Below are 20,631 nucleotides of genomic sequence, written 5' to 3'. Positions count from 1 at the left end.
TTATTATTATTTTGGATTCAAATACATTTCTGTGCTCAATTGATCTTGCCTGATGTAATTGAGCCAACAAGGGGTTCTTTCCGATTGCTTATTTTTCACCTCCCATTCCTTGCTCCATTCCTTGCTCCTAGCTCCACCCATTGGGGGAGGCAAATGAAGGCAGCAAGAAAAGGTGGTGAAGATGGAAAATTGAGAAAATGTGAATTAGGCAAACAGAGTCCTTGATCCCTCAAACATAATTTGGGAGCCTCCTACAATAGCTCCACTTTCTAGCTCCTGGAAGGAACATTTAACAGATTGGAATTTCCTTAATGATTTTTATTCCTTTATTTTAATTGGTAATCACATTGAGATTGGAATCTCTTTTTCAAGTGAGACCTATATACATCCTCCATCGATAAAGGCAAGGAACAAGGAGAAAGGAGATGGAAAAATAAGAGATTGGAATGAGCGCCAAGAAGACCAGAGCTCAGTAAAGCATAGTATTTTTATTTCAGGTAATGAATCTGCTGAAAATTTACTCAAAAGCATCATCGCTATCCAAATGCCACAGTTACTCGCGAACATCAACAGAGTTGAAAAATGGACATTTTAATCCAGAACAATTTCTTCTATTGCAAGCAGAAGTTGATCTGCCGAAGCAGGCCAATTCTGGTTGATGTTTGCAAGGAACTGTGGCATTATATTTGGAAAGAGATGATGCTGTTGAGTATTTTCAAATGTAAATATTCAGTTGGTCCATTTCCAGAAGTAAAAGTGTGTATGGTCCCTTATATAATGGCAAACTGTGTCTAAAAGAAATAGTCAGATCTAGAACATTTGTCTCAACTATCTGGATGGAATAGATAGTACTCTGGGTAAGTGAAAACACTATTATTTTTGGGTGAACTGGGATTCAGTATGGGATTCAACAAAATACCAGCTCTTTATGCATTGAATTGACCACTTATTGAGCTGTGAAAATAAAAATGTCTTAGTGTAAATGTAAGAAGAGGACTATCTATTTGTGTGTGCTGTCTAAAAAATATTTTTAACGGTATGCTCAATCATAGTTTGCTGTGCCCTACACTCTCAAATTTCGTGTTATGTTAACAGTTTGTGTTTAAAAGTCTCCCGTTTAACACATTAATTGTATATTTGTACATTCTTTTCGAGAGTGTAGAAACTTTGAAAGAATTAAAAGGGAAGAATCTCTCAATCCAAATGCTTCCTGAAGAAAACAACAATGCCGTCCACACAATCTGAGATGACATATGGCACAGTACACAGTTCTGGATAGTTAGCACATAGTATGTTTAGATTAGCAATGTTCACTTCCATTTGGGCCTGCATGCTTTCAGCTGTGTAATATTTGAGATAACTAATTATCCGAGTGTTTCAAACCAGGGGGGCATCTGTTCACAAGATCACAGGGGAACTAGGAGCACAGCTATGAGAAAACGAGACAAATATCTTTTCTGCATTTCTGCAGTGGAACCGTTGTAAAGTTAGTTTTTACGCTACTAAGAGAAAGTGCACAGTGCCACAAACAGCAAGGAAGGCACAGAAGTTAGGTGAATTTCCAGACAGATCTATCGGTCTCTTATCATGAAAGGAATGCATCTCCACCTGATGTTCCCACACTTCAAAGGCAGCCAGCACACCTGACTACCTGACCATAGGCCAACATTACTTGGATAAAAACATGTTTGCGATAAAGGGCCGGGCTCTATCTAGGCCTCGCAGAGCTGTGCTGTCTCCTAGGGTTCCTCTCTCATCTTGTGAGCGTTCTACACGGATGCGTGTTCCCCTCCGTCTCGGGAGAGGTGAGGCTCTGTCGTTACCACGGTGCTCACCCAGATACTCGCTGTGTCTTCCCAAAAAGGGACAACATACGGGAACAAACGTAGCTCATTCGAATGACTCATATATGTTCCTCTTTTTTTTTTTCAGAATGAAGGCCATGCAGAGATGTTTTTCAGATACATTTCTGTGTGATTACGAGTGTTGGGAATGCGCAGGGGGAAGAGCAGGAGGTGTGGGGAGGTGTTAGGGAGGGCAGGGGCTGGCAGACTGGGGCACAGTGCGTCGGAGCTCTCATTGGGGCAGGGCTTTCAGGATGGCGTTGACCTCCTCAGCCACGGCCGTCAGGGCAAACTCAAACTGGTCCTACGGAGGCGAGGGAGATACAGTGAGGCTCACACGCCCACACACACGCCCACGCACACACGCCCACGCTGCTATCGCTGCACTCACACATAGACACACACATAACCCTGGGTAATTTCAGAAGCCTGAGTTCTAGAACACCAAACGCATTCCATTCCCATCAGCATTAGAATGTTGAGTTCAGAGTATTCCAAACACATATTTCCTAATCACATATTTACAGGGCTGCAAGGAAATTATAATACTTTGTAAAAAACAATTAAATAAATACAGTAAAACCCCGGGCTAATGCACCCTGCCGTAACATGATTTTGGTAATCGTTGGCTGCTCCTGTATCGCCCATCCCCCCTAGGTTTCCAAAAACATTTTGGTTAAGATTCCTTAAAAAGATAATTTAGTTATTATTATGAAATATTAAGAAACAGCTGCTATAGACTTATAGGCTTATCCAATATTCTGGTCCCCCCAGCATATCATGTAACTTTCTTAAAGGAATCAGTACTCACTGTACTGTCCCCTTACTGTACATACAGTATGAATTATGACGCAGCAGTCACGTTTAGTCGTAGAACTGAGGCAATGGCCATACCTTGGTGCGCACCATCCCTGGTCTCTGGTCACGGACATGTTCAAGGGTCGCAGCGATGTCGATTTCCTTCACTCCTGAAACGCACACATTACTCATTTCAGTGATTGACATGCTAAGAAAATGCAGCCACCCACAGCAATGTGTGCACTGTTTATATACACTCTGTACACTATATACACCACTTTATTAGGTACACCTGTACGCCAGTACGATCAGCCAATCGTGTCAGAGCAACTCAATGCATAAAAGCATGCTGACATGGTCAAGTGGTTCAGCTGTTGTTCAGACCAAACATCAAAAATGGGGAATAAATGTAATCTAAGTGACTGTGAGTGTACAGTGATTGTTGGATCCAGACGGGATGGAGTATCTCAGAAAATGCTGATCTCCTGGGATTTCACGCGCAACAGTCCAGATTGTAAAGGGAATGGTGTGGTAACAAAAGACATCCAGTGAACGGCAATCATTTTAGCATTTAGTAAAGCCTCTCATACTAAAGTATGCAATGGCATTGCTGCACTTAGGAATTAAAAGTAGCACATGTAAGAAATGTATTCTAAAACCACATTTTTAGACACACATATACATTACACACAGGTCTTACCCGCACAAAGAACCCCAGATATTACAGCACTGAATATAAAAAAGAAAAGAAAAAAGTATTTCTCTGACAAAGGATTTTAGACGCACCTTTAGCCATGCGGTTCAGGACCATGTCAATCAGGATGTAGGTTCCAGTCCTGCCTGTACCGTCGCTGTACGACACAGAACAACACTCAGCGGGCAGCCATTTCATCAACAGCAGACCCGGGTCAAATATGTAGCTGCTTTGTTTTCAAATGCTTTTCTATGCTTTACTGAGCTTGCCTGGTGTATTGGTACCCCTGCAATACGCTCAAAAAGTGGTGTTCTGATCTTCCTGGTTGGCTCAATTGCACCAGGCAAGATCAATCGAGCACAAAAAAAGTGTTAGAAGCCAAAACAATTAACAAAACAATTTATCCGACGTCTGATCAACACAATGCTCAACTTCTAGGAATGTACTCATTGCTAATGCTACTAAATGCTACTGAATTTTATTCTACCATTTCCAGAAATGTGATTGGCTACTGCTGGTATTGCAGCTGGTAGCTTACCTGCAGTGCACGATTATCGGGCAGGACCGGCCTCTGTAACACTTGTTTACCTTCCTGTGCAGAGACAGGTGAGAGAGGAAAAAAGCAAGTGAAGGAACAGATGGTAAAGGATAAGGGAAAGAAAGTGATAGGGAGGGAGAGAGAGGCAGAGAGAAACAGAGAGAGGATCAGCCACAGTAATAACCCTGTCAGAAAATGTGACGTTGAAACATGGAGGCTACTCCAAACTTGATTTATCGGCACCTTATGAATATTTAAATTTTAATCTGGACTCCTTGACACGTACGTACATTACACTGCCTCAGAGTGAAAGAATATCGAGGAACTGTTCTTTGTTACACGAGGTGCCGAGGGGTTGGGCTCTAAAAGGGGGAGGCGGGACACAAGCTCCAACGAAGGCTCTGATTGGTGTAAGCCTAACTAAGACAAGAGTATGAGCCAATCAACAGACAGCAGGAGGAGCAGTCTCAGAGAGCAGGTGATGCCCTGGAGGAAGAGGAGGAGGAGGAGGAGGAGGAAGGAGAGAGGCGATGGGCCGTCCAGTCAGTGTCGCTCCTGCTGCAGTCACACCTGCCAATGATCATTTTTGTGACTATGCAACTGGACCCAGACTACTAGCTGCAAATCACAAAAATGACACTGGCAGATGTGTGATAACCCACGGACCCCCGCTGACACCCCCCTCCCCCCCCCCCATCGCGGAGGGAGGAACATGGAGAGGGGGAGGCGGAGAGAGGAAGCGGAAGAGGAGGACAGGAGCCCATGGAGGTAAAGAAAGGGTAGAAGAGGTAAGGGGATGGGGAGAGAGGAAGAGCCTACACACACAGGGTCATTAAGGACAGACATAGCAGAGCCTACACACACAGGGTCTTTATGGACAGACGTAGCAGAGCCTACACACAGGGTCTTTATGGACAGACGTAGCAGAGCCTACACACAGGGTCATTAAGCACAGACGTAGGCAGAGCTGCATTGAGGGCCAGGGATCAGGGGGAGTGTGTCACTGGGATGAGGCGTGGCATACAGCAGGGATCTTCAAATCTAGCCCTCCAATCCACATCCAGCCCTGGATTTATTTTCTCCCCGGTAATTAACTGAGCAATTAGTGCGACTGATTGGGCCAGACAGTCTTCACCCCAGACTCTCCCAGGCAAAGGGTGGGTGTAAAGGCAGTGTTGGCCCTGGAGGACCGTGATTTGATGATCCCTGGTGTACAGACTGGTGAGAGGGCAACATTGTAGTAGTGGGTAATGGGAATTAAAATACTTGGCACAGTGATCAGAATTCCACGATTGTTACAATGAATGAGTCTGTGTGCATGTGTGTGAGAGGGTCTGTATATGTGTTTGTGTGTGTGCACGCATGTGCACATGTGTGTATATGTGTGCTAGTTTGCGTGTGTGCATGTGTGTGTGTGTGTGTTTGCGTGTGTGTATGTATATGTGCGTGTGTATATGTATGTGTGTGTGTGTGTATGTGTGTGTGTGTGTGTGTGTGTGTGTATATGTGTGTGCATGTTCATTTTGTCCACTTGTGAATGACAATCACATTCTGCATTTAACACCCGGTGAGTGCAGTACCTGCGGAAGTCCAGCAGAGGGCGCGTGGAGGTGGGGATTCCCTGGGCAGGCCAGCTCAGGAAGTGGAACTGCGTCAGCGTGCGCGTCTCCTGCGTCTGCACGTTCTTCAGGTAGAAGCTCCGCACCAGGAAGTCATTACACCAGATGTGCTCCGAGACCAGGTTCACCTGAGAATGACCGTGCGCGGTTAGACCGCGTAGGGCCGTGGCCCGGAGAATGACCGTGTATGGATCTATGGACCTATTCCTGTCGACTGGGTCACTATTCTCACATTTCCTCCAGATGAGCAAGTTTATAAGCACTCCTGAATGCTCATTTATCTAATAAAAAACCATAGCTTTTGCATTTTGCAAATTGTGTTCTTTTAAATAGGGATTTTGGTGTGACAGAGATGAATCGTTCAGCTCTACGGTGTATGGTTATGCCACATAGGACAGCGGTGTGCGCTCACACGGCGGTCAGCGGAGGCAGGCGTGTACCTCGTAGATGTGGTAGAGGGAGGAGCCCTCGTCTGGCCAATAGCGATCGCACTGCTTCTCCCCGTCCTCCACCAGAGCCGTCATCATCACGATCACCGTGCAGCCGTTCTCCCACACCATCTGCAGCACAACACAGTGTCTGTGAGACGTATACCATATGCCTATACCATACACAGAGCACGGACAGAGTGCTGCTCCGTCCACACACACACACACACACACACACACACAGTGTCTGTGAGACATATACCATACACCTATACCATACACAGAGCACGGACAGAATGCTGCTCCATCAACACACACACACACACAGTCCTTGTGAAACGCATATACCCTCCGTACAGTACGGAAAGAGTGCTGCTTCGTCAACAACTAGCACACACACACACACACAAACACTCACAGTCCCTGTGAAACATACTGTCCTGTATATACCATCCACAGGGCCGTCGTCATCACAATTACAGTGGAGCCATTCCCCCACAACTATACCATACACAGCACACAGGGCAGAGCGCTGGTCCATCAACCGCAAGTGCACAAACACACACACACACACACACAGACACAGTCCCTGTGAAACATACTGTCCTGCCTATACCATACTGTACTGTATAGTGCTACCTATAGCATCAATACATGCTGCCACGCATGCTAAAACTAAAAACAACAACACACGTGCAGCACTGTGCATTTTGCTGAAAGACACAAACACACACACACACACACACACACACACACACATCCTACAGTATTAACCTTACAAACTATCATGCACATTAAGAACAACACACGTGCAGCAATGTGCATCCGGCTTAAAGTCTCAAACACGCAGATGGTGGCACCAACCTGCCAGAAGTCAGCGATGGTGTGTGAGAGGGGTCCCTGGGTGGCGATGTAGGCAGGCATTCGAGGATCGTGTTCAATCTGTGGCCACAGGAAACGACACGATCAGAGCACAGCCCGGGGAATCTTACCAACTCCCCTCTCTTTCGGGGTCCGCAGATGTTATTTCACGCAGTGCTATTATTCGGTTTAGAAAGAGCGCCAACTCATCCAGTGAATGTTTTACAGGTTCTGAGGAGGGAGGGGGAGGAAGTGTATGTTGTTGTCAGTGAGACAGCTTCCAAGGGCCTGTTCCACAAAGCAGGATCACTGAGTTAGCTGGATAACTGCACAGAGTAAAACCTGGATGGCCAATCAAGCGGTGCTTACGACGGTGCTGGCGTTGATGTAGTCTGCCCGAGAGGGGTTGACCTCCGCCTTCAGTTTCACTCGAGAGTGGTCGTCTGCAACAGAGCACGGCGGACAAACACAACAGTGTTGTTAAGTCACTCTTAACAATCATTTTAGTCTCATATTCAGATTTGTATAGACTTATTTCTATATCCTCTTTTGCTAAATAAGACAACTAAGACAGATTGTCACTGAGGTGAAAGTGTTTTACTAATTTCAAGATTTGCCAATGGAGTAAGATCATTTCACTTGTCAAGCAAAAAGTAACTTTTTTTGGCCAGTTGCTCATATACAGATTAAGCCTAGTCCTAGACTAAATTCAATTTTGAATGCAGATTCTCCATACAAATCCAAAACTTTAGACCAGAACTAAACTGCTCTAAATCTCTGCCTGTTTTAGTAATTACAAGACAAAAACACTTGTTACGACAGCCGTGTAGAAGAGCGAACAAAAAAGATGTCAGCGAGGTGAAGCAGGGGCAAAGGGCCAGGCTGGGACTCACAGGGCACGAAGTCGGGGTTGCGGTTCTTCTTCAGGTTGGTCTCGTTCTGGGCCACCGACACGGTGCTGGGCTCGGCCTGGTAGGAGCACAGGGCCTCCCACTCCCTCAGGAGCCGGTCCTTGTTCTTCAGGTGGTCCTCCATGTAGGCCTGGGCACAAGGCAGCAGCACAAGCCTCAGTGACATGCCCAAAAACTCACTACCGCCGTGCTCAAACTTACCCCGTTTGCTCCTGGGCCAAAAAGATGAATGCTGTACTATCACAAGTGAAGAAAAACCAGCACTCACACTCACACTTTGTCATGAAATTAATTGTGACTCTTATAATCTCATCTCAGAATTCAGTAGAAGTACATATGAGAGTAAAAGGAGTAAGCATTTTATTGTAGAGAGTGAGTGCTGGCTTTTGCCACAGTATTCATCTAACTTTCAGTTAGGTTGGAGTTCAGCACTGATGTTGTACAGTATGTTCGGTATGTTCTATACCTGGAACAGCTATTTTTTTATTTCACATTTCACATTCCAGATTTGGGCAGGGTCCGAGATGTACTCATGTCGAGTTATCTGGCTAGTAATCCTGCTTTGTGGAACTGGCCCCTGACAGTCAACTAAATTAGGGCTGAAGTGAAAACCTACAGGATGGTAGATCTCCAGGAACAGGGTTGGGCAGCCCTGCTCTAGCTGGTGAATGAGGTGTGCTTTATTAGGGTTGGAGTGAAAACCTACAGGACAGTAGATCTCCAGGAACAGGGTTGGGCAGCCCTGCTCTAGCTGATGAATGACGTGTGCTTTATTAGGGTTGAATTGAAAACCTACAGGACGGCGGATCTCCAGGAACAGCGTTGGGCAGCCCTGCTGTAGCTGCTGAATAAGGTGAGCTAGTTAGGGTTGGAGTGAAAACCTACTGGACGGGGTTGGGCGGCGCTGCGTTAGTAGTTGTCAGTTTTTTGCGGGCGGAGGTGACGAAGCGGGTCTCCTGCTCACCAGGATCATGTGTCCGGTGGAGATGTCCATGTTGGAGTGTGTGTGTGAGCGTGTGAGTGTGTGTGTGTGTCTGTACCAGGATCATGTGTCCGGTGGAGATGTCCATGTTGGAGTGTGTGTGTGTGTGTGTGTGTGTGTGTGTGTGTACCAGGATCATGTGTCCGGTGGAGATGTCCATGTTGGAGTGTGTGTGTGAGCGGGTGTGTGTGTGTGTGTGTCTGTACCAGGATCATGTGTCCGGTGGAGATGTCCATGTTGGAGTGTGTGTGTGTGTGTGTGTGTGTGTGTGTGTGTACCAGGATCATGTGTCCGGTGGAGATGTCCATGTTGGAGTGTGTGTGTGAGCGGGTGTGTGTGTGTGTGTGTGTGTGTACCAGGATCATGTGTCCGGTGGAGATGTCCATGTTGGAGTGTGTGTGAGCGGGTGTGTGTGTGTGTCTGTACCAGGATCATGTGTCCGGTGGAGATGTCCATGTTGGACTGCGCTGGCTCCTCGCACCAGGAGGGGGTGCTGCTGTGGGAGCTGGGGCTGGGCTGGGGCGCGTCGCTGAACTGGGACGACACGCTGCTCACCCGGGAGGTGTCCGTGCCCCCCCCGCCCCCGCCTCCTCCTCCGGCCCCGCCGCCCGTCTCCTGCCGACCAAACTTGGCCGCCATGTGCTGACGGCACAATTCCTGAGAAGAAAAAAAAAACAGTGCCGATTAAGTCCTTGAAATTCATATACTAATGGGAGATTGCAAAAAAAATAAAATTATCTGCTCATTCCCTCTTAATCAGCGATCTCAAACTCAAAATCCTAGAGGGCCGCTGTGTGTGCTGGTTTTTGATGTGTTCCAGGTCTTAAGGGCTTCATTTAAGCCACTGATTGGCTAAGGAGACGGCACACATTGTTTCCAAGGCCTAAAATGGCCGCTGACTGAGAGGAATGACTCAGAGGAAATCACAGAAACCAGCAGAGACTGTAGCCCCACAGGACTGGAGTTTGAGACCCCTGCTCTCCTTATCAGACCTGTATCAAATAAACAATACTTTTGGATTCAAATACTTTTCTGTGCTTGATTGACCTTGCTTGATGCAATTGAGCCAGACAAGAGGAGAGCAACTTTTTGCACTTTTTGAGAATGTTCCATAGGTTCCATTACACCAGTCAAGCTCAGCAAAGTCTAGGAAAGTATTAGAATCCAAAACAATTACATACAGTACAGTTGGTAAGTATTTGATTTCCGTTGCTTTGGTTCAGCACTCCAGCACATTGGATTTGAAAACAGTGAATATTATGTTAAAGTGCAGGCTTTCACCTATAAAGGTTATTTACAGCCATATTGGGTGATCCATGTAGGAATGACATCCTTTTTATACATCGTCCTGCCATTTCAGGGGACCAAAAGTAATTGGACAGTTGGCATCTCAGCTGTTTCTGATTAGTCAGGTATTTGACCCAGCCTTCCCCACATACACACACACGGCACTTCTCGGTACACACAGTACTTTGTCCCTCTGGTGTTGCCGTACCTGGTAATCATAGTGCGTGTCACTTCCGCCCTCGGGGCCCAGGCCCAGCTTCCCGGACGCCAGCTGACGGGCGTGCTGTCGGAGGCAGGCGATGGTCAGCGCCGCCACCAGGATCCCGCCCACGCAGGCCACGCCCACCAGCGTGAGGAACACCCAGCGGGAGCCCTCGCGCACCCTGGTCGCCTGGGGCAACCCTCGACCATCGCTCCTCTGCACGGGGAGAGAGAGAGGCGGCAGGAAGGGTCAGGAAGCGAAGCTGGAGGGCTCCAAATTGATTTTATGGGCCTCGCAAGGCCGGTGCCGCGGTTAAATACAGCAGGTAACGGACTTCCTGTCCCTCTAGTCGTTCACAGAGTGAGGCGGGAAGGCCAAGCAGGCTGGAAGGAGACGACATCCCCCTCAGCCAATCAGAAGCCAGTGAAAGTACACTGGGTTTAAACAAAAGTGAGTATAACTCGCTGGGAAGGGGCCGGCCACTGAAGTAGAGCCGTTTTGTGGAGGAGTTGCGACCTGTGACCCCTGCAGGGGTCAAAGGTCAGCCTCCGCCATTGTCTTTACACAAACTCGGGCGGAGGTGGAGAGCCCCCCTCCTTGTTGCCGGGCTGAGGGGGAGTTGTGTGTGGTCTCCCTCCCGCGTGTGCCCAGAACGCCGCTCTGCCCGTGTTCGCTCGCTCGCTTTTGTCTCTCGCTCTGTTTGTGTAAGAAAGCCAGCCGCTGGCGCCATCATCAGCGACTAATTACCCGGGCAACACATACACATACACCACACACACACGCACGCAGACGCACGCACACACACCCCGACACGCGCCGCACTCATCAACCACAAATAATTAGTGGAAGTAACCCTCCCCCCCCCCCCCACACACACACACACGCACGCACACACACAACTCGCTTTGCTTCATTACTGGCATGTAAACGATTAAAGAGAACCAACCCCCCCCCCCCACCTACCCCCCACCCCCCGACAGAGTTAATGAGGAGGACACCCTGTCACTCAGCCTTGTGCCTGAGCGCACACATTGCCAGAGAGAAAATGAGAGACAGATACAGAGAGTGATACAGAGGGAGAGAGAGAGAAAGAAAGAGAGAGAGAGAGAGAGAGAGAGAAAGAGAGAGAAAGGGAGAGAGAGAGAAAGGGAAAGGGTAATGATGCGATGTACCCCCACACCAGCTCTCAACCCCAGCCTGTTGATGTTGCCATGGCAACCGGGAGCCTCAGCAGGGGCTCGGAGAATGGGCCCTGCCGCTGCCATGGCAACAGCAAAATGCTCCATGTAATCCCCGTCCATCAGAAGGAGAAGAGAGGCACTGCAACCTCTTTCACACAGAGTGGAGAGAGAGAGAGATAGGGAGAGAGAGAGAGAGAGAGGAGACAGAGAGGGAAGAGAGAGAGGGCTGAGAGAGAGAGAGAGGGAGAGAGAAAACTAGTACTTTCTCTTGTCTGCATGGTTATTCATTTAGTGTGTTCGTACGCAGTGTCTCTGTACGGTGATGTGCTGGGGCTGTGGAGTTCTGGACTATGTATGAGAAAGAGAAATAAAACCGCGAACAAGGGGAACTTCTAGAATCTAGATGAAAGGGGACGACAAAAACAGGTGGCGTTACAACACGCGAGACATTTGTGGCTGACAGCTTCAGTCACGACACTCAAGGAGGAGGAGGAGCACAGTCAGCCTGACTGGAGGGGAAGGTGATGAGAGCACACACACACACGTACGCACACACGAGTACAGACATACACACACACGTACGCACACACAGACATACACACACACGTACGCACACACGAGTACAGACATACACACACACACACGTACGCACACACGAGTACAGACATACACACACACACATACACGCGTACACACACACACATGCATAAGAACACACATACACACACACATGCGTACACACACACACGTACGCACACATGAGTACACACATACGTACACTCATACACACACACATGCATATGCACATTCATACACGGGTACACACACACACACACACACACACACACACACATGCACGCACAAACACACGCACACACATATACACGCAAGTATAGGCACACACACACACACACACACACCCAGGAGTCTGTCACGCTGGGCCGGAGACCAACTCCCCCATGCCTCCTCTCCTCCCTTCTCCAACTCTCCTCTATTCTCATCTCATCCTCTCCTCGGGTCCTCTCTTCTGTTGTTCCTCTGTCCCTCTCCTGCCCCCTGCCCTGCCCCCCTCGCACCCCCCCCGGGCCCTGGAATGTGTGAGGGGGACGCTTCACCTGCTGCCCCAGCCTAGGGGCCGCGGAGGGGAGACTGACAGCCCCTTACACTGGGAGGACAGCGTCACAGGGAAAATGGGCCCATTTCGGACAGGAGGACAAAGACACCCAGGAACCCACTGAACGCGCTGATAGACAGGAGGGCCGGGGAGAGGGGGTGAGAGGGGCGGGGGGCGTGGGGGTGGGGGCTGAGCAGGGCGGGGGGATGAGGTAACGAGGGGCTGGGAAACGGGTGTGGCCGCATACAGACACACCCTCTCAGACCGTTACATAAACCACGGAGATGGCATCAGTCATCAAACCCCAGGAATCTGATTATAATCGACTGCATTGCATTTCAGTATTACTTACATTAGAATGCAACACAGGTTGCCTGGCGATAAGGAATGTTAGTCTATTTGCCACAAAGAATTGTTATTAATATGTTTAGATGCAAGAGAGAATTGAGATGTAACCATTTTCAAAATTAGTATACACTGGATGTTGGTCTTAGATACAAAAACCAAAATGCAAAAAACCATACAGTTTCAACATATGCACTCAATATCCATAGAATTAGCAGGTAGTATTTTAAAAAAAATTCTATTTACAGTTAAATCCACAGCCCACGTAATGTATCCCTGTAGTGTAGTGCACATGCAAGTCTTGGTTAGCTAGCAACATGGATTTTATATTATATAATGAGTGGATCCAATTTTCTGATTTTGTGATATGATGCTGTTTTATGTCTCTTTGTTGCTCAAATTTGTGACACCTGTCTTCATCTTGCTAATGCTAAAAGAACATCAGGTCCAGGTCTTTGTCGTATTATTCCAGGCAATTTCTATACGTTTCAACCAGTTTTGACCATTTTGCAAATATGTCAATTGAATGGAAAATCAATATCTCCTCAACAGTTTAACAAAACAAAAAAACGATACAGAATCCAGTATGTGTAGATCACAGCTAGCTAGCTTTATTCATCTTAAAGAAGAAATACGTACCTCCCCTTTATTTCGGAGAGTGTAGAAGACACAGAATGTGACGTAATGCAGGACTGTCTGTTACTATGGGAGAGGAGGGCAGCGTCAAACAGGAGAAATAACCACAAAAAAAATGTTTTTTTACTTCTATTTGTCATATCTACTTTTTTTTTTTTTGGTTTTCTCAACTGAGAATGAACCTAGAAAAACCTGTAAGAAACCGAAGTAGAATTTTAGGGCTATCCAATGAAGATTTTTTTTTCTGTGCGAAAAGCATAAGCCACAGTCGAGGAAAAATGTCTGTCATTTGTGACCCCGTATCTCCTCATGTTCTGCTATCTCATATACAGTGAAGGGAGGGGGCACTGCCGACAGTACTCATTACACCACCCGCAAGCAATAATACTCTCTACATTTATACCGCCCGCAACCAATAATACTCTACATTTATACCGCCCGCAACCGATAATACTCTCTACATTTATACCGCCCGCAACCGATAATACTCTCTACATTTATACCGCCCGCAACCGATAATACTCTCTACATTTATACCGCCCGCAACCAATAATACTCTCTACATTTATACCGCCCGCAACCGATAATACTCTCTACATTTATACCGCCCGCAACCAATAATACTCTCTACATTTATACCGCCCGCAACCGATAATACTCTCTACATTTATACCGCCCGCAAGCAATAATACTCTCTACAATTATACCGCCCGCAACCGATAATACTCTCTGCATGTATACCGCCCGCAACCAATAATGCTCTCTACATTTATACCGCCCGCAAACGATAATACTCTCTACATTTATACCGCCCGCAACCGATAATACTCTCTACATTTATACCGCCCGCAACCAATAACACTCTCTACATTTATACTGCCCGCAACCGATAATACTCTCTACATTTATACCGCCCGCAACCAATAATACTCTCTACATTTATACCGCCCGCAACCAATAATACTCTCTACATTTATACCGCCCGCAACCGATAATACTCTCTACATTTATACCGCCCGCAACCGATAATACTCTGTACATTTATACCGCCCATAACCGATAATACTCTCTACATTTATACCGCCCGCAAGCAATAATACTCTCTACATTTATACCGCCTGCAACAGAAAATCGAGAGAAAACGCTCTCGGAAGAGAGGGGGGGGGGGGGAACAGAGACAGAGGAAGACAGAGAAAGAGAGAGAAAGAGAGATCCACAGGGTCCCAGGACCTCTGGAGCAGCCCCGATATCACCCTTTGACCTTTGCTGACCCTTTCAATCGGCCCCAGATTCAGGGTCCACCCCTACCCGCCCACCCACTGGTGACACCCACAGATCCGGGGTTTCCCAGCAAAACTATGTTGGCTGTCCTGCAGACTCAGGACAAGAGCCCTGACCTCCGCATACCTCCAAGAACCTCCAAGAGTCCCAGGGACAGGCCTCTGCCCTAGCCTACACTCTCGCTTTCCCATCACTCTTAGGAAACATTTGGTTTTAACACTCTTTTCTGAAGAAATGTGCATGTGTGTGTGTATGTGTGTGTACATGTGTGCATGCCTGTGTTGTGTGTGTATGTGTGTGTGTGTTCTGTGTGTGATTTGTTGGATTTTGGGGGAGTAAAAAGTCAGATGACAAAGGGAATTACTATCTGCATCACAATGGAGGGATACAAGGCTGAACACAAGCAAGTAAAATCTTATTTGTATGGCACATTTCATACAGAACTGCAATGCAATGTGCTGTAGATGGAGATAAAGACAGAAAATAAATACAGAAATATAAATAAGAAAAATTTAAAAAACAATAATAAATAGTTAAAACAGAATGATTAAAATTTTAATAAGAGAGCTCTATATATTATTTGGGGTCCAACCCTTATTGTCAGCAATAATGAGGTCCAGCCCCAGACCCAGGTCAAACCTTACTTTTTTTAAGGCACCTGAGATGGGTCTAACTCCCTCAAGAGGTTAACACTAAGACGTACCTTCGGTAAAAGATAAAAAGATGTGCCTTAACACAAAATCAATGCAGGGATTTTAAGATGGGTGTAATATGAACTCTCCGCCTGGTGTTTGTCAGGACACAAGCTGCTCCGTTCTGTAGTGACCGTTGTAACTGACCAATAGCCCATTTCTGTAGACCAGACAGGAGGGCATTACAATAATCAAGGCTGCTAGTGATAAAAGCGTGCATTAGCTTTTCAGTATCAGCCTGAGAGAGAAATGTTCAAACTTTAGCTTTGTTTCTCAAGTTATAAAAGGACAGTTTCCTTACATTTCTAATGTGGGCCTAAAAATTGAGCTCAGAATCAGTGATGATACCAAGGTTTTTAACTTGGTCCTGAGTGCGTATTTCAAGTGACTGTAGGTGTGCAGCAAGTTTCTCCCTCTGGGCCTTTGTCCCAGCAATTAGGATCTCAGTGTTATTTATTTATTTATTTATTTTAGCTTTCGACCATTCAGATATGGTCTGAACAACCCAAGAACAAGGGGACCTAGTGCTGGGGTGTCTCGGTGGCGCAGCCTGTAGAGCACTGACCGCATGCTCATTGCGAGCCGCAACGTCGGCGGTTCGAATCCGACCGTCCGACATTTGTCGCATGTCTTCCCCTCTCTCTCGCTCCCATTCTTCCTGTCTCTCTATACTATATACTGTCCAATAAAGCTGAAAAAGGCCTAAAAAATATCTTTAAAAAAAAGGGGACCCAGTGCCGTCCCGGTCACCATATTTGACCCGTGTAGATCTACATTGTCCCCTCTCCATACTGAGGGCAAACACCTTCTCCTGCCTGTCACAGCACAGGATCAGCCAACCCTGTCGTCACCTGCCTATAGGCTCTCTGAAACGAACAGGCCGAAAAGCGCGCGCTAGAAAAGTGCAGCAGGATGTCACAGTCTGATCATTTTTAAAACCAATATACCTGTAACTAGTGAGCTGTCAGCTAACAGGCTGCGAAGGAACCGAGAGGCACGCGGTAATTACAGCCTTCTCCCTCTGCCCTCTATGATCTCTGCGTCGCGATAAGCTTGTGTAAACTTTAAACAAATAGGGTCTCGTTTGTCAATGTATTCGCAATTTAATAATCTGTGCGGAGGATCAGAGAGCAAGAAGATGTGTGAGGAAATTGTGTTAGAAAAGATGTGTGAGACATTATGTTAGAAAGATTGATTCTGAATGCATTGTGATTTAAAAAGGGGCAGGTGGGAGGACGCAAGCCATATTCCAGAGACCGGCATGAAATATGCGAGCAATAGAGGCGAAAGATGAAGGGTGAAGACTGCATGGAGTGGGGATGACAAACACATTACATCATCCCCAGTGTCCAGACTGCACTGACCCCCGTAACCACAGCAACCGCCTCACCTGACATCACTGTCTGAGGAGGGGGGGGGGGAGCAGCAGCGAACACAGTGACAAGTTAACCTTCAGTTCACATATGAGCATGCACACACATGCAAACACACCGATCCACAATGCAATATCCCTTACAATAACAACATGACATGAGCCGTGGTAGGCGGGATCAGAGAGCAACCTGTCTGTCATTCCGTCTGTGTGTGATGTCACATCTCTCTAAGCCCTCAACTAGCATTCTACTACCTGCCCGGCTTCACTCTTTCACACTCATGACAACATACGCACAGGGTACTAAAAGTGCCCAAAAACGTACAAATGCTTGTCACTGGGGCTGGGCCCTATAGTAGGTGCATGAAATTGCAGCCAGCAATACTGTACATAATTACATCTGATCCTTGAAGAACAAAAATGTACCTCCACTGTCACTTTATTTTGGAGCATTTAATAGTGTTCCAGAGAATATGTTGCTGTTCAGTTTAGAAACACGATGAGGAAGAGATGCCGTTCTAGTGTGCGTATGCGTGTGTCCGTGTGTGCCTGCGTGTGGAGAAAATACAATCCAGCAACAGGATTCACAGACCCTTGCCGTCTCATTTAGACCCCCAGGACAGGACAGTGTGGGGAGGGGGGAAGAAGATTTCATCTTTAGGCAGAGACGGGCACCTGCGATAACTGCCCCCAGGCCACATGTTACCTTTCAGGACGAGGTCCCAAAAAGAAACTGTCATTTTGCTCTAATATAGATACTATAATATAAAGTGGTGAGGGGAAAGGGAGGAGATCAGGCTCACGGTGAACCTTTAGGGAAGAGAGGTCCTGTACAGATGAAAAACCTCAAAGGAAGCAGTCACTCATCTCAGCAGAATACAAACGGAACTTAAAGATATGTTTAAATTAAATTAGAAATTTGAATAATATTAGCAAATTTCACAATTCCATATATTTTGACCTATTTTGAACCCTGACACTTTTCTGCATAATAACTGCCATTTCACTGCAACTCATAGCCGAGGGGGTTTAAGTATTCAACAGGGCATAAGTTCATTCAATCAATTAACAACCTGCGTACATCTGCAGACTTTCCTAGGTGCTCATTAACCCTGATACAAACTGTCAAAATAATAAACATCCATGTAGAGTACTTGGTGAGTCTATTCAGCTGGGAGTTTATTTAAATAATGATTCATAAATGCCAAAAACAATCAACAGTGCACAATACAGCACATATTTTCTTGCCATAATGATCATACGGTACCATCATCTATAAGTCTGTGAGAATGCAGGATGATTAAGAAGGCAAACGGGAATCATCGCACTCAGAGACCACCACTCTAACATGTACACATACGCATCTTTAATTCTGCTATCTCCAGAGTGCCTATGTCTGCTGATGGTTAACTGACACTCATTGTTAGTTTCCGTCCTGCCTATCCGATACCTATAGGAGACATAACCGTATGCTGTAAAATAAGGTACCTTCTTTACACACACAGAAAAAAAACACTATATGTATACATATATACATACAGAATATCTAAAAACGTAGATTAAGACTAAATATGAATTTAAGAGGTTTTTTTTGCCAGCTCTTGGCAATTATCGGGTGATTATTTTGGAAATTGCTTGCTGCTCGTGTGAATAATTGTCTGTGCCGTGCAGGAAGATGGAATAAAGAGCTGTTTTTCCAGGCCGACCTGGAGCTTCAGAAAGAGCTTCAGAAAGAGCTTCAGAAAGAGGCAGAGAGCAGAGAGCTGAAGCCCTGGGGCTGCAGCTTCCCAGCACTGCGTGTGGGGAAGCCCCTCACAAAATGGAGGCCTCTGGAGTTGGGACGCTTTATGACAAATCTGCACCTTACCCACTTCAGGCAAGTAATCCTACACCACAGCAGCCCACAGGACAGACGCCAGGGCAAATCAGATGATGCACAACATGGCCTCACGGGTACAAAATGAGTACTGGAAGTTATTATAATCCTTATCACATTATTAGCTGCAGCGGTAGTAATGGCATTAGCCTATTAGATTTAAGCTAAAAATAGAGATTGACAGTAAATGCGTCAATAGGTAATCACATTCGAAAATGTGTAACCATAATGTACATCTACAATGACTGCGTTATTCTGAAAATTAATTTAAATAAATTAGTACAAATCAATCAATGTGTGAGTGTGTGTTTACACTGGAATTTCCATCTTACAACAAGTACAATATAGCCAATTAATTGCATATATTAGTTTAGAATAACAAATAAGAACATTACAGCCAGATAATATTGTAGATATTGGACATTGCATTAAATATACACATATACATTTTCTTACCACCTTTTTAATTATTATTATTCTTAATTATTATTATTATTATTATTATTATTATTATTATTATTATTATTATTATTATTATTATGTAAAATAGCTAAATACGGACATTTATTGCAAGTCATTCATTCTTTAGAAAGTAGAAGCAATAGACAGAATGTTTCGGTTGCAAAGTCTTATCAATACCGCACATTTGTATCCGTTCATGTTTGAGAAGAATGATCGTTAAGTCAAAGACGAGACCACAGAGAATGATCAACCAGTTTAGGCACAGATACTTCCTAATTTTTCTCCAATTGCAGATATACCATTTCTGTTTATAATAAGTTGTACTTATAGGTACCTATCAATGTATTTAGATTCCATAAATAAAATTAATATGAAGTGGAATTACGGTGAATAAAAACAGTATTTATTCAGCCAGCTTAAACCACTCTGTTACCTTTGTCATTCCTACAATCAGTATGTACCTTCGTCGTTCTTACAATCACATTTTTAAATTACTATTAGTAATTTATGAATTAATATCGTTTGGCCCAAATAGTTTAAATGTCAAATGCTCTACCCATTAAAAAAAACATATATCCAAAGAAAAAAGAGAAAACGAGTACTAATGTTACTTATTACAACTATTGAATAATTTCGTTAATATAATTCAAACTGTATGTTTTCAACAATCAACAATCAAACGAAATACTAAGTATATGCCTCAGAAAGGGCGTCTATTAGAGCGGTCATACATTTTAAATTTAGTCATATACCGGCTCCATAAACTCTGGGCGCTGATGCTGAAATGGGGGACACACAGCAAACTGCAGCAAATCTGTTTTGAATATTGTCTGAACTGATTGTCAAGTAGGCCTAAACTGGCTGCTTACACAGGCAGGTAGGCTACTCCTACAAACTGGAGCACCCGACGGGGAGCGCTGCATAATTAAAACGAAACATTCCTGGCGAAAAAAGGAAAGCCGAAAGGAAAACTGAGAAACCTGGTTTAAACACAGAACTTTTTGAAATAAAATTTGTAATCTGCTTGAAGGATTGAAATTTTATCTCTCTCAAACGGTTGCGGAGCAATGAAATTAAACTCACCCAAACACATCTCCTGAAATCAGTGTAACCGTCGCCCGGTGCAGGCGCTGCCCGGTCCCCAAACTGGGAGAAAAGCAAAACGAACCAAAACAACAAAAGCGAAAAAGAGGGCTTTTCTCGGGCGTCTTCCTTAATGCATTATCGAATGCATACAAAAAAAAACCCCGCTTTCCCTCGGAATTGCACATTGGAAAGTCCCACATAAAAGGTGTTTTAGATACGGAGGTGGAATTAAAAAAAGAAGAAGAAGAAAAAGAGGATAAGCGAGAATGAAGAAGAGGGAGCTGAACGGAAAAGGCTCAAGGTCCGACAAAAAAAAAATGAAAAGGCGTTGTAAAAGAAAAATGAGAGAAAGGCGAATGAGGGAGAAGCAGCTGTGAAAGCCAGGAGGAGAAAGAGGAAGAAAAATGTGCGTCTCTCGGCCG

General features: G+C 45.5%; 1 protein-coding gene across 1 annotated transcript in view; it reads right to left on the bottom strand.

The window, feature by feature from the left end:
- Positions 1–525: 525 nt before the first annotated feature.
- Positions 526–20,631, bottom strand: part of LOC133124221 (receptor-type tyrosine-protein phosphatase-like N) — a 45,652-nt gene continuing 25,546 nt past the window's right edge. Inside the window, exons 13-23 of the mRNA XM_061235216.1 lie at positions 10,171–10,380; positions 9,102–9,332; positions 7,676–7,823; positions 7,152–7,225; positions 6,786–6,863; positions 5,934–6,053; positions 5,455–5,621; positions 3,875–3,928; positions 3,429–3,493; positions 2,739–2,812; positions 526–2,148 (exon numbers count right to left, since the gene is read on the bottom strand). Coding sequence (XP_061091200.1) covers positions 2,077–2,148; positions 2,739–2,812; positions 3,429–3,493; positions 3,875–3,928; positions 5,455–5,621; positions 5,934–6,053; positions 6,786–6,863; positions 7,152–7,225; positions 7,676–7,823; positions 9,102–9,332; positions 10,171–10,380 — 1,293 coding nt within the window. The 3' untranslated portion in view covers positions 526–2,076. The remainder of the gene's footprint in view (positions 2,149–2,738; positions 2,813–3,428; positions 3,494–3,874; positions 3,929–5,454; positions 5,622–5,933; positions 6,054–6,785; positions 6,864–7,151; positions 7,226–7,675; positions 7,824–9,101; positions 9,333–10,170; positions 10,381–20,631) is intronic.

The sequence above is a fragment of the Conger conger genome, chromosome 3 (genome assembly GCF_963514075.1).
Source record: "Conger conger chromosome 3, fConCon1.1, whole genome shotgun sequence".
Taxonomy (NCBI): domain Eukaryota; kingdom Metazoa; phylum Chordata; class Actinopteri; order Anguilliformes; family Congridae; genus Conger; species Conger conger.
Note: the sequence above shows the minus strand (reverse complement) of the source record. Positions and strands in the feature narration are given on the sequence as shown.